This window comes from Pempheris klunzingeri, chromosome 5 (assembly GCF_042242105.1).
Source record: "Pempheris klunzingeri isolate RE-2024b chromosome 5, fPemKlu1.hap1, whole genome shotgun sequence".
NCBI lineage: Eukaryota > Metazoa > Chordata > Actinopteri > Acropomatiformes > Pempheridae > Pempheris > Pempheris klunzingeri.
The window spans coordinates 22,269,928-22,289,453 of NC_092016.1; the positions used below are offsets into that span (position 1 = coordinate 22,269,928).

At 42.7% G+C, this 19,526-nt stretch overlaps 1 protein-coding gene across 1 annotated transcript; it reads right to left on the reverse strand.

Annotated features, from left to right (window-relative positions):
• Positions 1-19,255, reverse strand: n4bp1 (nedd4 binding protein 1). The gene is made up of 12 exons (XM_070831058.1): positions 18,770-19,255; positions 15,439-15,666; positions 14,951-15,124; positions 12,233-12,750; positions 11,102-11,477; positions 10,244-10,579; positions 9,085-9,320; positions 4,604-4,734; positions 4,030-4,126; positions 3,277-3,384; positions 2,379-2,480; positions 1-2,288 (listed from the first exon to the last, which is right to left on the reverse strand). Exons 1-12 carry the CDS (start codon positions 19,079-19,081, stop codon positions 1,910-1,912), a joined length of 2,997 nt encoding a protein of 998 aa, XP_070687159.1. The 5' UTR covers positions 19,082-19,255; the 3' UTR covers positions 1-1,909.
• Positions 19,256-19,526: the final 271 nt, after the last annotated feature.

Here is a 19,526-nt window from a genome sequence, read left to right on the forward strand (position 1 = left end):
CATTTATTTTAGTTTTTTCCCCACATACATAAAACCATATGTGCACTGTAGCCAAAAATGCTTGTATTTACAAAAAAGAAATCGGTATACACAAAATAATTATAATACAACATAAAAGAAATAAAATCCTTCAGCAATCCGTACAACAACAATAGAGCAAGTACGAACAAAACACATTTTTGACACCTTGTAAAGTTTTTGTGCAGATATTCTTTTATTATTACAAGGAAATAAAGTGTTTGTATATTACAAAACTCAGATGCACATCAAATATGCAAGCTGCGTCCCACATTCTCTGGGCGAGTGAGATAATAAAAAAAACCAAAACAAAACAAAAACCTATAAGCTTTCTGAAGATTCATCAATGAAACCTTGTTTTACTCACTTCAGTGCAATAATGTATCTATTTAACACTAATTACAAATGTAACAAGTAAATCTGTTGTCTGGAGAGCAACTAGTGTGCAACTTCAAATTTAAGTGGGTCCTAAAAGAAAAGGATAGATCTGAACTCCTGTAGTGTTTCCATCCGAAGCTGAATGGACTGATGTATGTATTACCTAAAGAGAACATCTCAGAACAAAGACACTCATGACCGCATCCTCCTGAAAACGCTGTTTAACAGTGTATCGAACTGGAACGACTGAACACATTCAACCAAATTCCTCAATCACAGATTATCTGAGCAGCAAATTCAGCTTTTTTCTGCAGCTTTTCAGAAACCATTTACAGAACAAGCAGGTTTGAGGAGCAGCACAGAGCTGTGGGCGAACATGTGCTTTAAGACAGAGACGGTGGGGGCCGGTGTTTTGTCTCAGAGACGGGATTCCTCATTTCTCTCCGATTATCGAGGCAATTTCTGCCACAGAAATTATTTGTTGAATTCAGCAGGGCAATCATTTGGAGTACAGGTACCATTCTGAATGGATAGAGATGGGCAGTGCTGTTTTAATTCAGCCTATTATATATATTCACACATATACATATAGAGAGTTAAATCTGAATCAAAGAAAAGCAACAACACAGTCATAACTGCCCATCTATACAGCCTCAAAATATTAGTCTCATGTCGGCCTAAAAGTGTTCCTTTTACATGTTTAGCTGCAAAACTGAAATTAAACTGTTGTCTGGGATCCAAAAAGGGCTTTTCAGGATTTCTGCCCAACATGAACAGTCAGGAACAGTGACTTAATGATGCTAAAACGAGGGATGTTATCGTGGCTCCTCAAAGTGCGCTATTAAGGAAACGTAAAAGGTCCCTCAGCACTCCCTGTTGATGCTGAATGACTCCAAGCTGCTGAAACTCAACAACTGGGGACTACCTGACGGTGAAGTGTGATATGTGGGAAAAATAAAAACATGCAAAACCTGTCGGTGTCCGAAACCTTGTCCAGGAGAAGCTTAGGGCTTGTTTATTCAGAGAGTCTGATGGTAAACAAAGGTTTTTGAGAAGAAACTCATCGCGGTCACATGTGACCAGTTCACTGTTTTGGTCCAAAACATTTTCTCCCAGTGCTGGTCCCACATTTAGGGAACCTCTGGACTGCTGATGATGATCTGCAATGACTTATTACCATCTCATCAATGTAGATGTTGCTGCTCGATGAATACAGCATTTGTTAACATTTTGCCTGTGTAAACGCCAGTGTTGTTCACCTTAATCAAACTGAGAGCAAAGAAGGAGGAAGGGAAAATAAAAAAATTCAAAAAATTACTTTTTGCCAATAGCAGCTAGTTTGACGATCAATCTTTAAGAAAAACAATATTACAAACAAGCTTTCCATGTCCTCCAGGCAGGAAAAAAAAAGGTCAAATAAATTAGATTTCTGTTGACACGTATACGTCTATTCTTGCAAGTGTGTGCGTATATACTGTGTGTGTCTGCTGACTCTCATTGCTGCGTCACTTCTTCATCCCAGCAGCAGCCCAGACAGAGCGTTCAGGTCTCTCATGTACGGATTGTCGCTGAGGATGCGGTCGATCCGCTGCTTCTGGTCGGGGAAGATGTCGTACAGCTTTCTCTTCAGCTCTGACGTCTCCCCCGGCGACCGCTGGGGAGGGGGGGAGGGCGAGGGCGAAGGGGAACGTCGGGGCGGGTGCCATTCGGGGGGACCGGAGTGGGGCCAGTGCGCCGTGGGGTGGGGCATGAGGGAGGGAGGGGGCCGGGGCGTGGAGGCGGGGGTCCGAGGAGCAGAGTGGAGGGCCTGGACGTAAACCGGCTGCTGCTGCTGTTGGGAGGGTAGCCGGAACTCCGGGGGTGTCAGGGGGGGAGGAGTGACTGGAGCCCTCCTGACAGGAAGAAGGAGAGAGAGTGTCAGAGGATGTGATGGACGCTTCCTCTGGCGCCTAATCTTAATCACACCTGCAGGAAAAACACACCTGTTGTCTTTACGCAGGAAGACGTCTAGATGAGGCCCGTCTTTCCCCAGGGGGTCATCAGGGATCATGAAGTGGTCCTCCACAAAAGTAAACTGAAGCAACCTATAGTGAAGCAGGAGGAGGAGAAAGACTTTCTCATTAGGTGAAAGTGAACAGTGCATGCTAATTTTTGGCTTTAGGGGGTGACCGTTTAGTCTATAAAGAGGTTAGTGCAAACTCAGAGCAGCCTCTTACTGTGGAAATGTACGTTATAGTGATATTATGTGGGATGAGACTTGAAATCTTTGGTAGTTGACTGCAAGATTGTTGTTTTTGATTACATTTTAAAATCCAGAGGGCTTTGAAGGACAGCAGTACAAACCTTCTTCATAATTATTAATCGAGAGCGAGATGTTAAATGAGAATACCTGGTGACTGTCAAACTAATTCATTAATTAAAGTAAAGGCATGCATTGGTCACTGTGTTACAATGTTGCTGTGATTGTCTAAAAATAAAAATCAAAAAATCAAAACGAACCTGAAAAGTATTACTGTATTTATTATTTTACTTGCTAATAATATTTAAAAATGTGAGATGTTATTTATTTGTATCCGTTAGTTAACAACACTTAGATTCTCATTTTATTTTAAATCAAAATCAAAATCAAACTTATCATTAACAATAGGTGCACACAATTCAAGTCAAACAATACCTCTGACTCTGACAGGTTCCTTTTGCTCCTCGTCAGCGCAACGAGATTATCGGTCAACATAAATCCACTGACAGTAAATAAAAACTACATCCTTAACATGCGTCAGCTGAAACGCCCTGGTGGACTTTCCTGTGTCATGTTGGGTAATGGAACCGTTCAGTGAATGACTGAGCTCACTGAGCTGTGTGTACATAACACACAATCACCTCTCGTGAATGATCCTGCGCCAGGTGTCCGACGTGTCCACAAAGTCCCTCAGGTTGTCGTTGGTTACGATGATCCCGTCTGTTTTTTCTGCTAGGTGGAGCAGGAACCTGAGAGATGGAGAGAAGAAGTGGATTAGACACTCAGGACTTTCCCTGGGTTCAAAGGTCAGAGGGTAGTTCCCAGCTCACAGAGGGGGAATCCACCGGTATAGGTGCTGAGTCAGGATGAGTTTATAAGCTAGTTCAATATTACAAGCCCCAAACACAAAATGATCATATAAATATGTGCCATAGGTACTAAGAGATCTGGCTTTAAATACTTGTAATCCCATAATCACACAAAAGAACATAATTGCATCATTTTAAAACATGATACACTACTTTTTACCAGATATTTGTTGGACCTTGTTACTGAGATTACTGAGCTCTATGGTGAAAATACAGTCTGACTGTAGTTGGTGATGGGTGGGGTGAGACTGAGGGAAGTAGTGTTAATATTGGTATAGGCGGAGGTAAGTTTGTAATGGAACCAAAATGCCCAGAGAAAACCTGAGTGGCTCTGTTCCCCGCTCTGAAGAAGCTCTGGGCCTCACTGGGAGAACAGTGATTTCCTAAAGTTCCAAAACATTTGTTTGGTGATGGTTAAGGTTTGGGTCATGAATAGGTTAGTTTTCTTTAGTTACAGTATACATTGTGTCAGTGGAAAGTCCTCAGTTACACTGTGAGTGTGTGTGTGTGTGTGTGTGTGTGTACCTGTCGTCATGTGAGGATATCCTCTTGCCACAGACCTCTCTGGAGGGAGTGAAGGAGAGCAGTCTCAGGTCTTCTAGCTGGTTTAGAAAATGTTGCTCTGTAATAAAATAAGTTATGTTTATATAGATATTTATACATAATGACACAAATTCATCGGCCACTTCATTAGGTACACCCGTTCAACTGCTCGTTCATGTAAATATCTGATCAGCCAATCACATGCCAGCAACTTAATGCATTTCGGCCTGTAGAAATGATCAAGGCAATGGAGAAGAAAAGTGATTTAAGTGACTCTGAACATGGCAACGTTGTTTATGCCAGACGGGCTAGTTTGAATATTTCAGAAACTCCTGACCTACTGAGATTTTCACTCTCAATCATCTCTAGGGTTTACAGAGAATGTCCCAAAAAGAGAAAGTATTTATGATATATATTTACCCATTTATATAACATGATAATAACATGGAAACAACAAACAATTTCCCACGGTTGTGGTGACTTCAAAAGTTTTGAAAAACCTGTTTTATTGACTGGTTTATACCGTCACTGACCGCTGACACCTGCATGTGTTTACCTGTTGTGAGTCGGTCTCTCTTCTGGCGCCACTGAGGGACAAATACTGTGATTTCTCTGTGGCCCCGCCTCCAAAATGTCTCCACAGCCAGCGCTATCCCTCGACAGGAGAAGAACCGATGAAGGCCGTGCCTGGAGAGATGGGGATGAAAAGAAGAGGAGCGCAGTGAGGAGGAGGTACATGATAAAACAGCAATAAGAGTCCCTCTGCAGTTTGTACTGTCCAAACCACTGAGCTCAAGGATGGATACAAAATGGTATATATATATATATATATATATATATGTGGTTTTAGGTATTGCACACAGGGTTTCCAGGGAGATGCCTTCACACAGAAATAGGAACACAGCAATGTGTGGCCTCACAGTGGCCTCCATAATGTTGGGACAGATACACAAGGTGTTATGTTAATAGATTTGAAATAAAATAATTACTATGTGCTGTCAGTTGAGACTTTTGAGCTTTAATTCAATCATATCTAAATGATACATTACTCAAATATTGACAGCAGTATTGACTGAACTGTGCAGGAATATTAAACATTTCAGGGTACCAAATGTGATTAGACAAATTCACTTAATATCAAATAAAGCAGTACTATTTAATACTTGTTTGCAAATGATTTGCAGTCAATGACAGCCTGACGTGAAGAACCCATAGCCATCCCCAGGCACTACGTTTCTTCCCTAGCGATGGCCTGCCAGGCCTCCACTACAGTGCTCATCAGTTTCCTGCTTGTTTCAGGGGGCTTTTTGCCTCCAATTTTGTCCAAAGAATGCTCTTCCAGAAACAGTCTGTCTTTTTTAGTCTGATAGTCATGGCAGGCTTGGTTAATCATATGCCTGCCTCCTGGAGACTATTCTTCACTTGGCTGGATGTGGTGAAGGGGCTTTTCTTTACCACTGAAAGGACCCTGAGATAATCCACCACTGCTGTTTTCTGTAAACGTCCAGGCCATTTTGTGTTGCTGAGCTCAGCAGTGAGTTTTTTTTCCTCGGAAAGGACCAAACTGTTGTTTTGGCAACTCCTAATGTTGCCGCTTTCTTTCTGATGGAGTTTTTTGTAATTTTTTATTTAATGGATGGCTGGTTTCACTTGCACTGAGAGCTTCTTTGACAACATGTTGTGGGTTCACAGTAACAGGTCCAGACCTTTTTACCTTCTTAATTGATAAAGAAACAAAAAGAGGGAAAGCTCACACCTGTCCATGAAACAATTGTCCAATTACTTTTGGTCCCTTTGAAAAAGGTATCAATATTAGTATTGAATATGTTTTGGTAAAGAGCTAAATTTGTGTTTCTGTCCCAAAAATTATGAAGGACATTTTACATCCAATTTTTTCCAATGAGTTGTACAATGATTGAATCGAGGTGTCAGAATTGATATCAGGAAAGGAAAAGCAATGAAATCATCTTAGTGGTACTCAATACAAAGGAGCACCAAAACAAAACACACACACATCACACTGTCAGCGGTGGTGACGTGAGTGGTCTGTGTGTGCACGTCAAGACAGCTGTAAAATAAAAATAAACAACAACAAATGGGTAGCTAGGACAGAAAACCACAAAACAACACACTAACAGAGATGAAAATCTCCCTGAGAGCAGCCAGCCTCACTGAGCAGGAAGCTACTGCTGCTGCTACAGGCCACAGACCCAAGAATACTAGCAACGTCCTCTGAAAGGATTCACTTTTAAATGTGTTCTTTAAAAAGATTTATTTTTTTTGTGCTTTATTTGATGGTCTCAGGTGCGTGTGTTAAAGGAATCATTCCACTGCTGACCACCTCAGGATAAACAGAGCAGACATCTGGCTCTAAAACAGTGACAATCACTCAACATGCTCTATGTTGGAGGTATCCATTTGTGATTCTTTTCTGTGGAAATGTTTGATTCTGTGCCTCAAGTGTGACAGTTACAGTGTGTGAAGAACACTAATGTGACCATTTAGCAGCAGAAAAACATGGCTGTCACAATACCCTGTTCGCACAACAGGAGTTTCACATTCTCCCTGTGATAGAGTACTACTGGTCTACTGGTGGGTAGGATGAATAAAAAAAGACACAGGCAAACTGACATTCTCAGTGAGAGAAACTGTTCTAAATGGTCAAGTTGTTAAACTTGTGAATGAGGCTTCTGTTCATCCTGCTTTCTTTCTCCTCGTCATGTGAATTTCTGCCAGTTACGTCTCCAGTGATAACTTCCCTTTGCGCTTGTCACTTATCTCGATCAGTTGTTCGGCCTCACACGAGCTGCGGTAAAGCAGAGACGCACAGCAGGGAGTCTGGCTGTTTGTTGCACACAGTGGTGTGACACAAAATATTTAGCAGGTCCCCAGCAAGGTGACGTAGGTGCGGCAACACAAAAATGAAAAAAAAAAAAAGATTTACAGGACCCCTGGTACAAATCGTGACGCAATAGGCTAAAGTTGGTCCTTTTCCATGATGACGTTTGGTACTGCTCAGGCGAGAATTTACCCATTTGATGGCGTTGCTGAAGTGTTTATACTGTGAAAAAACACTGACAGATTTCCCACTCACTGTCCCAGTGCCTGTGCAGTACATGTGACTGATTACAAACTTGTTCTCAGTGACATGGCATCAATAGCACGGACATGCAAACACAAGATAGGGAGCACACACAAGCAAACAGTCAAACACACACACAAAACCATTTCTAGCTTGTGATCAGAGCCATAATGCAAACTCAAGGGGAGTTCCACCGACTGTTGAAAGAGAAAGTGATGAATGACACCATAGCAGGAAGAGATTATGCAACCAGCAAAATCACCGTGGAGACCTGCAAGTAACCTGGCGAGGGAAAACATCTCAGAGCTCATTAGAAGCCGTTTGCATATCCTAACAACACCTTCAGGATCACGACATGTCCCTATTGGATCATCACCTGTTTGAAGCAGTTTTTTTGTAGACTTTGGTTTTCAATAAAAAGAAAACAAGACCTACAAATAATTGGATTCAAAAGATCCATGGAAACATTCACAACATTTACTGGTCTTGTCTGTATTATTACAGAGCAGAAGAGGGTGAGTACTGTGGGTTTAACTGACTTATAACTGCGTGTCTTACTCTGTCCTGACAGATGTTGAGTTAGAGGTGACCCCTGCTTTTCTGTCTAGGCATACCTCTGGTAAGGAGGGAGGGATGGCAGAGAAGAAGACGGAGAGAGAGAACAGAACGTGAAAGGAAGTGGTTGCAAATGTGAGAAGTCGGGACAAAGTCATATGGGATGAAAACTGTGACAACAGCAGCAGAGAATGAGGATCAAATAAAAAAAATATATAAAACCAAACAGTCTTCCTTGTGTGAATCACACACACGATAATTAAGCAGCCGCAGTTTGTGGATAAAACAGAAAGTGCAAGAAGATTTTTCTTACAAAAGGCCTTTCTTCTCAAAAACACCCCCGTAGAACACCCCCACTCATCAATATCATGATGGCAAAACTGCTTTTTCACTCAGCCGGCCAAACACACTCACACAAAGGTGATGAGTAAGACCATTACATGAATGTGTGGGATAGGTTTTGGTGCACCTACACAATAAGGGTTGTAGCTGCAGCCTACGCAACAGAAGGTTTGTTTAGTTTGAGGGGAAGGCTGTGTGTGTGTGTGTGTGTGTGTGTGTGTGTGTGTGTGGGGCCACTGATGGGAAGGGTGATTGCTAATAGCATGATGCATATAGTACAGGTGTGGAATGACGACTGTTATAACAACTCTCGGTCTTTATTCTCAAACCAGTGAGAAATGACGCCTAATAGTAATGTACTGTCACAGATGCACTTTTACCTTTTGCATGATAATTTGCCTTTATAGTGTAAAAAGAGGAACTGATGGGTGATTCACATTTAAAAAAAAAAAAAAAATGTTGAATGGTTCCAGTCACAGCCAGGCCACCCTTGTTAACAATATTTGTGAATGCTTGTTTCCATTTCACTTTTTTTTTTTTTAAAAAATGGTGTGTTTGCTTAAGGGAGTCGAAACCAGAAGTGACACCAGTATCGTCTGAGCTGAACTTTGGTTATGTGTACTGCAGCCAATTGGCAAAAATACACAAGAAAATCCCCTGATCAAAACCCACAGTGCTGTCAGACTGACACCTGATCAAGAAGTGTGATAAGTACCCAAACTCACAGATAAGAGATTATTCAATAGTTCAAACTCCTGGATGACACTCTGAGGTGCTGAGTGCTTAGATCTTAATGAAGCTAAATCTTAAGTGCATCTGACGATTTTTTTGTTTGAGCCCTGATTTCTGTGAATTGGTATCAATGCGATTCAGATTTTTTTTTTCCCTGCCACAATTAAGTTTCCCATTGGTGTGCAACTTCTATGACACATCATTGAATACATTTCAATGTGTGTGTGTGTGTGTTTGTGTGAATAATTAGTGTGTATGCCAGTGCAGTGTTTAAGGGTGAAGACCCCAGTACAGCTCGTATCTGCTCATGTGTGATAAAGACTCACGCCATAGCCACATTGCTGCCATCTATGATGATGTGTCTGAGCTCTGGTTGTCCTGGGTCATTTGGCAGCTTTAGGGTGTAGGGAGTCCTCAGAGATTGGTGGAAACGAGCCAAGCCGGTCACTGGCGGAGCTGGGGGGTCGTTTGTGGGAGGAGTCCGGGCTCTGACCCCATGGAACCCCATGTGGCCGATGGTCTGATAGGGAGAGGCAGAGGGCCGGGAGATGGGCTGAGCTGACTGAGGGCGGTAAAAAGATTATTTGTGAAACAGCAGAAGGACAAGGGATGAGATGAATCAGAGCCATCCAAGTGTCCGCCATGACATTTGGTACATTTAAGAGCAGAGCACATTCCCAGCTCTGCAATGTAAAAAACTAAGAACACAATACTTAATACTTAAAGCCTTTGGCACCATAAAATATACATGGCTACAAATGGATTTTAAGAACCCTACATGTGTGTACAGTTTATAAAACAAGGTCAGTCTTTGTCAAACAAATGGAAAACATACAGAATAAAAATCTGTTTTCATAGAGAAAATCCTAGCTAAAAAGGCATTTTTGTGTTCAGCTCTTAATATAAGATGCAATTAAAGCTAATAAACATTGTCTCATTTTGTTTCATTATCAAGCAGTTTCATGCAGAAGTAAACTGATTGTTTAAACATCCGGTTGACCACTAGAAATGATTCATCAGCAGGGATAGAAACTAAAAGTGACCAATTGTGAATTATATGATCACTTCTTTGTCGAATTCCCGACTTTGCCAGGTTATTCTGAAAAATTCTCCAATCCAGCAGGAGCCTGGAAAACTAACAACTAGCATCTAACCTATTAGAGATACCGTTCACACAAACTTTAAGACATATAAAAATAAGCTGCTTTGAATGATATTGTTTGATATAATTTTAAAAACTATATTTGCTCCTCAATCATTTAAAAATCAAAAAGCCAGTATATATTAAAACAGAATAGCCATGACTAGATTCCAATTAGTTGTGATGTCACGAATCATGCTGTATGTAAATGTCTTTAAGTCAGATATAAGTTGAAAAGAGGAACTTCGCCACTTCAGCAGATTCATGTGAAAACAGCCTCTCAGTGTGAAGGTGGGGTAACAAACACATGTATGAGTGGGGGGGGGCTTTAAGATAATACCTACACTAGGGGTCGACGCTAAGGAGGAGGTGGTGGCAGTCAGCCACTGAGGTGTGCTGCGCAGTGCTGTCACACTCTCCACTTTCACTGATCCTCCCAAAGTCTGAGTCCCGCCCCTCGACAGGTAGTCCCTCTGTGAGATGCCGCCCCCTCCCCGCGCCAAGTAGTCTGTTCTGGACCCTGACTGGGTGTCCAGGTGGGGCACCGTCATCATTCGGGACATTCTGCTATCTGCTGTTTTGGTATTCGTGAGGATGACATCGTCGTCATCGTCAATGGTAATGACCTCGTAGTTTCCTGCTCCTCCCTGAGCGCTGGAGCTCCTCTTGATAGTGATGGCCTGACAGGTTAATATGAGCAAAACAAAAGAGAATTACACAATCCTGTTGTCTCAATGAATTATATCAAGTAAATACCATTAAAAAATTGCTCATTAAACAAGTTTTGAAACAAACGAGTCAAACTGACACCAGACGTGTGTTAGCAGTCAAATGTGAGGCCAGCTAGGCCGAAGGTGACGGTGTCTGATGTGATAATGAAAACAATATCTAACATCCTGTAAGGTGAGTCATAGGATATGAAGCAATTTATTGGAAATGATCTGAGATGAAGAGATCCCAGTGCAGAGTAGAAGATGAAATGGGAGAAGAAGAAAACATTTAAAATGTGTCATGTTAAGATACGAGACATGTTAACGTGTTGATAGATTAAATGTAGATTTCACAGGTGAGACGTGTTGCTTTATGGTTTCATTCTTTGGAGATTTGGTTTTTCCCCTCATCTCACAGCCCATGTTTCAGAGAAAAAGAAGAAAACATAATGTTGAACCTAGAGGCAGCCATGTGTCTGTGAAAGCTTTTACCTGCTGAGTGCTGGCCTCGCTGCCGCTGCACTGCCGCCGGTGCCCCAGACCGTTACTGCTGCCTCCATGCTGGGTGGGCTTAATGTTCTCTTTCGACCTGCCCGGGTCTACCAGCGCTCTGCTCAGCTCGCGCTCCTTCTCTCTGAATCGAGAGACTGTAGAGGAGGAAGAGGAGGAGGAAGAGGAGGAAGGAGCAGAGGAGGGAGTGTCTGGGGAGCATGCTGAGTTCAACCGTCTCTCTTTTTCCACTCCTTTTGAACCCTCCTCACAACGCTTCGTTTCCTCAACGATTTTCTCCAGAACGAGGAAAGTATCCTCCGTCTGTCCCGTCTCCTTGACGACGCGCTCCACCACTTCCTGCTGGTAACCCATGGTTCTGAGGAAAATTAGTTTGGCAGTAAGAAGAGTGCAGTGGAATCTAAGGATAGGTTCACATCTTCTCAGTCCCGTCTTTAACACATTTTTTTGTTGGCTGTTCGTGTTCCTCTTGTTCATAAGAAGAACTATCTTGCTAACGTGTAAGAGATGGGGTACAGCTCCACGCTCCTTATTTGGCAGAAAATTACGTTCTAAATTTCAGCAAGAGTATGAGGTTTGAGTAATGTGAGATAAATAAACCAAGTGAGGACTTTCCAAAGTTAAAATTCCCTCCTCGTTACTGTCCCACCACTGCCGCACAGCAAGGAAGCACTTCCTTTGGGTTTCCCCGTGCGATGTCGTACTACAAGACATCATCTTAGAAAAACACCAGCTCTCTGCCGTGGCTAGCTTCAGATGAACATTAGAATGTATTTTTGCACAGAATGCAGATCTCTTACACTGAAACCACATTATGAAGATGAGTCTTTATGGCCAGTATGGACAGGAAGGTCAACTTCTGTTGACACATACGTGGATATCAGCAAATTTTCAAGACTGACTTGAAAAATGTATCCTTTAACACCCAAGAAAAAAGATGAAAAACACATTATGTAAAATTCATCTCAGCCTGATACCAAACCATGAACAAACAATTAGAAGATAAAAACAAAAAAAGCTTAACTCCCCATGTTCTGCTTGATCAGTGACTACATTATTTGGGTATCCCCAATGTATGTGTGTGATTCATTTCAACCTATTTATGATGTTTACCTGAAGAAATTGACCAAGCAGCGGAGGTTGGTTTCTGGGCTGACTGCCTCCCCATCATCCGAGGCTCCTTCACTGGTGTCCAACATGATTGGACCCACCACTGTGTTTGCTTTTGTCGAAGAGGAGAAGGATGACGATGAAGCAGAGGGGGTTTTGGATCTACAGCTGCTACTGCCCCCCCGGCCCTCTCTGTCCCTCTGTCGCTCCCTCTCCCTGGCTCTCTCCGGCGACTCGTCCCTCCGCTCCAGAGAGTACTGTCTCTTTGTGTCCCGAGTCTCGCTCTCAGATGAGCGCCGCTTGTGTGAGGGCCGAGTGCCGTTGAGCAGGACGGCCTCGGGGCCCGGGCCCATCGGTCCCCCTGCTTTACCACCTCCACCGACAGATGATGCCCCCGTCCCTCTCTCCTCAAAGCTGGTGTCCAGGATGCGGTTGGAGAGCTCCGTCACGGGGGTGCTGCTCTGCGATCGGTCCTGATCAACTTCAGCCATGCTAGGATGCAGCGTCTGGTTGAGCTGAGCCTGGGAGAGGAAACACAACGGAAATCACCTTGGTTAAGAAAGTACAGTAAAAGTTCCCTTCAAACGGTCACAGTTCATATTGTACTTCCCTGTGTGCCCTATATGGCTAAGCAAAACTGTATTAGAATCTGTCCCAATTGCTGCCCATCTGCCAAAATGATATGACTTTTTCCTCTAACGCTACTGCTCTTTCATAAGTTGCTCTGATTCAGCAGAGCTGCCTACTGTCTGAAAGTAACACTAGGAAAGTAACATAATCAAGCTTGATGAACGTCTTACACATTTGCAAGTTTAATCAACTTACACTAAAAGGGTTTAAAGGTAAGTTGAAATGACATGCATCGTCAAAGCATTTTCATGGCGCAGCAAAAAAGCCCACTTCCATTATAGGATCATATGCTTTTTCTTTTTTTTTTTATTGACCCTGAGATTAGGCTGAAACAGACAATGTCAGTAGTGATACATGTCTCAGACTACATTTAGCCTCGGAGATGTTTAGTTCTTGGGAGATGCTAGTTTTTTTGTAGAACAGAAACAATAACAAATTGCCTTTTTGTGACTAATATAAAAAGGTACATTGCAGCCAAGGACAAACAGGCCTTCACAGCAGTGGCGTGGGCAGGAAATGCATTTGGGCAGGCCTGTAGAACACAAGCAAACAAAAAAAAACTGGATTGGCCCAGATATTTGTTTTGTTTTTCAGTGTCTACATTTTTCATGATCACCCTGATATCTTGGATCTACTAAGGTAATTTATTAAAAAAGAAAAGCATTTATTTTTTAAATTTTTACTGCCACCTCATGAAAACTTGCACTTAGTTGGCTTGAAAATGTGAAAAGCCAATAAGACAAAAAAAGACAACCAATGTGTGCAGACATGCAGGCAAAAGACCTAAACAGATTTCATGGCTGATTTTGACTGCCATGGAGCAGTGATATCCCGGTTACTTAAGTGATGTTTGGTCATCAGCCTGTTCTCGCAAAACTGCCGCTTTTGAAAAGTCAAAAAGTTTGGTCTGAATCTGCTTCCAGCAAGTGTCTCCAAAATCACTTCATCAGCACCTCACGGACTCATCATTATCGGCCAGCTTGCATTTGTTGCTGTAGCTGAAGGAATTGAGGCAGTCTGTTGGCACCAGCCATAAAACAATGTGCTTACATCGCAGTGGACCAAGTTAAGGTGGTGAAAGTTGCTGTGCACATGAAGCTGCATGTTCAAACGATGTGCACTTCTCCTCTATTTCCAGACATAAAAGAAGCACCATCAAAGCAGAAACCCACAGCTCAAACACACACAACAATCAACTGGCATGTAGACTTCACGTTGCTCACTTTCACTTTAATATTCTTGTTGCTGCACACTTCAACAGTTGGCTCTGTATGTGCAGGCTCGTCAGAGTAGCATTTCAAGAGAGGTGGAGGAGAATATTCCTGTCAATTACCAATTAATAAATTACGTTCGTGCACACATCACCTCTGTGTGAGCCTCTGGAAAAGTCCTACACGCCTCACAAAAGATTGTTTCTTTTTCCTGCCACTATCTGGTATAATGAAAGGATTTCTGTGGATGATTTATGGGATATGATGCCAGTACAGGTTGAGTGAGTGGCTTGTCAGGGCAGACAATCCTGATTGTGGCCCTGCAGACTGTGGAGGATGAGGTGCTGGTGGTAAAGCTGAGCTTGCCTCAGTTGTCTCAGGTGTGGTGGTTTCTTCTTAATTTAAGATGGCCAAAAGCCAGTCTCTTGTCTCATGTGCTTCTAACTCCAACCGCAGTATCTTGCTTTGGACTTTTGCCTCTCCTCAAGGCACTTAACAGCAAGCACAGACAAACATCTGTCACAGGTCAACCCAGTCCACACTGATATTCCAGACTTTTCATGATGAGCAACATCTCCAGAAAACAAGTCATATTCACAATCGTTAAAAATACAGAGACAAAAAAAAACCCCATTGGTCAATTTAGCTGATCCAGGCCTCCTGTTGGCTACGCGCCTGCTTCACAGACAAGAGCAGGAAGTAAATTAACTTCACCCACAGTGAAATATTTCACTGCAATATACCACCAAGTAGATGCATTTTGCTGCTTTCTAATTCTTTTTTTTAACTAATCCAACGGCACACAGGGAACTCAAGATTCAGCTCAACACAGTGGTTTTAGTATATTGTGATGCATCACATTAAAAAGCTCTACACTAACCAGGGAGGATGTGTTTGTGGTTGTGGGGCTGTGAGCCAGTCCCAGTAACTCTTCCTTCAGGGCACTGGGCAGCAGAAGAAGCTCCATAGTGTACTTATCATCCCTTTCCTCCACAAAGGACTTGAACGCTCGTTTCACTGCAGGCTCTCGGTCACTCGGTAAGCTTCGCTTCTCCTGGAGACAACACAAACATAAACACACACAAACATACAGACTTGAGTGTGCTGTACCACATCATGTAATGCTTTACGATATTTGTTGTGTCCTTTAAATAGGGCGCAAAGAATTTACATTTCATTATTGATTAATGTGATGACTGAATGATGAATTTCCCAATATCTCAAGTGATGTCTTTAAAAGGCTTGTTTTGTCTGACAACAGCCCAAAAGCCAAAGATGTTACACTTACTACTATATAAGATGAAAAAAACAAAGATAAGACACAGTAAAAGACAGCTGTGTGTGATCACAGGTTATTCTGACCCGTACCTGGAATAGTGCTACAAATTGCTGAACTCTGCTCTGGGCCATTACTACGGGCTCAGCCCGGCCCAGCAGCCGCAGGCGGCCTGGCTCAGGCACCAGGACCTCAGCACTTGTGTCCCGTATGAGCCTGTCCAAGAAGAGGCCCCGGGCACCAGCAAAGATACAGTGCATGTCCACTGGGTACCGCTCTTCTTTCTGGAGTTCTGGGTCACAGAGCCCTCGGACATATTCCTACACAAAAAAAAGAAAAAGAAAAAACTGTAATAGCATGTAAGTGAACGAGAGCATCACTAACAGGAAAGTATTGTAACTGTGATGACAGGACCCGCTTTTTGAAGCTTATCATCCATAATGTGGAAAATCTGCAAAAGTAAGGAAACAGTAAAAATGGATGTGGCCTTTAACAATGATCTGGTAAAAACTAGTTCAGAGCCCCTTTCATACACAAACTGCAACCCTGAACTTATACAACAATTTTAGTCACACACACACACACTGTAGCGCAACAGAGCTGACACGTGCTGAAACTATTTCACTTGTCACTGATTCAGGGAATCTGGCAGTGGGAAATGTTTGCATGAATCAGCTGCAGGTGGGTGTGGTGACTTCCTTACAGATACTGTGTCACATTTCTTCAGCGTGAATTTGTGTAAAAAAAGAAAAAGTACTGAGAATGTAAAATGACTCAACCATGACGCAGTGGGACAGAAAGAAAGGGTGTCAGACTTCAAAGGCAAGCGGGTGAAAAGTATTGGGTGTGCCTTTTAAAATCACACCTCCATTAAAGTGAGCTCGCCCGGCCCTCTGCAGTAACCAAATGGGCTGATTTGATGTGACTGCTTCGGGTTTTTATTAACCAGAAATACAACTTAAAATAAAAATCTGGGTTTTAGTTGACTTGACATTTTTTTTTTGAAGAAAACTCTTCCTGGTTGCAGTAAATAGACTACGTTTTGTGATGATAGTATGATTATGTAGGTCAGTAACTATTCAAACATTTTGGGTTTTTTTGGGTAATTTTAACCAACCTTTTAACAAGAAATGATCATGACTTAATCCATTTGGTCTTGGTCTTCCCAATGTACCAGAGCTGCTAAGGTCTTGTAGTGTGCTTCACAGGACACTGATGCTCTTTTCTGCAATATCTTATTTTAGCTTATCCATGCCCCAACAACTTTCCCCATTTATTACCAATGATATTAAACAGCAGTGCACACTGACAGACAGTCGCATTTGCCCATTACACACGATCAAAGAAGTGCTGAATACACGACAGAAAAGACCAGCATTTGGGGTTTGTCTACTAGTCATGATCTGCACGTTTACAGCACGAACCACACCAATCAAACAAGGTGCAAGTTGCTCTAGAAGATAAATTCTGGTAAGAAACACTTATTATGGGTATAGAGAGGAGACAGAGGAGCTGTATTGGGGCTTCATAATGGAGTTATGCATTAAGGAATCATCTTTCATGCCAGTATAATTAGTATAGTGAGGTCACTGAATGGACAACAAACTAATCTGACAACATACTTCCTATTTCATTCATTTTCGATAAAAACGAAATGCCGTCAGTCACAAACTGTACCGACTCTTCTGTAAGCAAAGCAGACGGCTTTACGCACAGCGGCTGCAAACTTTGGCAGACTGTTGAAAGAGAAAATAAAAACTGGGACCATTTGCAATCATGCGCAGAATTTCTCTCTTGTGCAACTACATTACGAGAAATGTTGTTGTGGGAATAATGACAGTGGTTTCCCAAACGAGATGAAGGAAAAAACACAACTTAGCATGGCTTTACAGGAAGCTATTTATGACTCCTGTGTCATCCTTATCACGAGTCAAACGGGCTGAAATTACCATTTCCACATCACATTCTCGGTTGACTGGCAGAGCTTGGAAACAGCTGTTTACTGAGGGAGCAAAAGAGAGACTCATGACGTAAGATACAGAATTGTGAAAGATGCTCTTCTATGGGAAATCACAGAGGAATAAATGTGTGCCACACATGCTGACAGCTGTTTTGCATGTCTAAGTGCAGTGTATAATCTCTGAATGCACCTCGGGCTCAAACTGATGGCTGATTTGAGTTGACTTTAGTGCAAGATAGATTTGAGATGGGCTTCAAAGATGACAATTTCATTATTCCCTAAAGAAAATCTGTAAAAAATGAGGACATAAAGGAATATTGTGTACACATGACGACAAAATAGATTACTATTGTCCTCATGCTTATATCTATCTAGAAACCAAGTACAACTCTATAATGTGGTCTTCCCTAGGACCCAAAATCCTATTAGATGGTAGTTTGTGGCCAGAAAATATTGTTAAATATCCCATAACTGACACTAGCACAATATACTGTTCTTGATATCCATGTCCTCCCTTTAAGAGACATTCTACAATTGAGAGAGAAAGGATGAAAGATAATCTTTCAATATGCTGAAATATCTGTGCATGCATCTCCAAAATTGCAGAAAACGTAACTCTCGACTATTTACTTTCTGTCCTGTTCTGCTGGTGGCTGCTTGACATTTAGATTTCCAAAGACAATAGGCTTTGTTACATAATGTTTTATCTCGGTTCAGCTGTCAAATTTTTTCAGCATCATTTAATTCTTTGGATTATCTAGTATCGTGGCTCCCCAGTAAAACCCAAGCCTATATTTGAATGTACAAACAGCCATGAACTGATAAAACTAATCTTGAAACTGAAATGACCTGTAGGTGACAGGAGCGACTCTGGTCGTGACATCCTTTGGTGGCTTCTTGGCCGACTGACGACCAAATGTCATGACATTTAGATACCACAGTGTCGTTGGTTTGTGAAATTTTGGGCACGTTATGAGTACTGTTACTTTCACAGAATATCTGATTTACATCGGGAGTGGCTGATATTATGTGTAAGAAGGCCCTGTTTGTAGTGCGGATGTGCTGGCTAGGACAGAGGAGATGCTCACTGTTTCACTAACTCATATCTCTTAGATGCAACAACTCAACTGCAAACTTGTCACTTCGTGGCGCAGCCGTTACACGCCAGGAAAACACAAAGATGACAGAAGATATGTGAGAACATATGTGATCTCAGTATCACTCTCTTCCCCAGCAGGTCCAGTGTTGTAGAAATTAGATATGTGGGTGAGATGTGAGATAAAACAGCAGATATTGATGCTAATCCAAGACACTGATACACCTGTTCATCACAAACAGGTACTGTGAGCGTGGTGGTTATTTGGCTTTAACTTTTCATAAAACTGACTCTGTATCACAGTGGACTGTCGGTGTATCTACACAAAGTGGAAGTGAAACAGTTCCCCACAGTCTGAGGAGCTCACCTTTGCCTTCGACACGTCCTCTCGGTTCCCCCTGAGCTGCAGCCATATCTGCCGTGATGTTTTGCTACCGTGCGGCTGTCCCGTGTGGTCCAACAGACCGATAATGGTGAACGCTACTTTAAAAACCTGCTCCACTCGAGGCTTGGCACATTTCAGCTCCTCTTCTTTATCCTCCAGCACCGTAAACTCGTCCACGGTGGGGGCGTCTTGCTGCTGCCTCCCGGCTGCCGCAGGGAGCCTGCTGGTCGGCTGCTCCGGGCACGTTAGCTCGGTGACTCGTCTCATCCCGAGGAGGGGCCGCGTTGTTGACATTCCGCCTCTCCGTCTGACCGCCGCGCCCGACGACGACGTCTCAATATTCAAACCTTTCGACGCTGTTAGGAGCCTTTGGCGTTTTCATGGTCTCTTCTGGTGTGTACCCCGGAGCTACGAAGCGACGTTTACAGCGTCTAACGACATGAACACAGAGGTAGCGCTAGCTTAATAACTCGGAAGCCCCGAGTGACGTATCCGGAAAGTCCCAGTGATTGCGTCATCAAAACACGACAGTTAACCGTGCGCTTGACGGCGGGTCGGAGATGGTTATCTGTCAAGGTGATTATGAAAACAAACCATCAAAACAAAACGCAGAGTGACCTATATTCTACCGACACCATCACCGCCGACGTGTGTTGGACCTTTTTTCCTTTATTGTAGTGCCTCCTGTAAGGTGTTTAGACAGCGTCGGTGTGCGAACACGAGCAGCTGATGGCTGCTT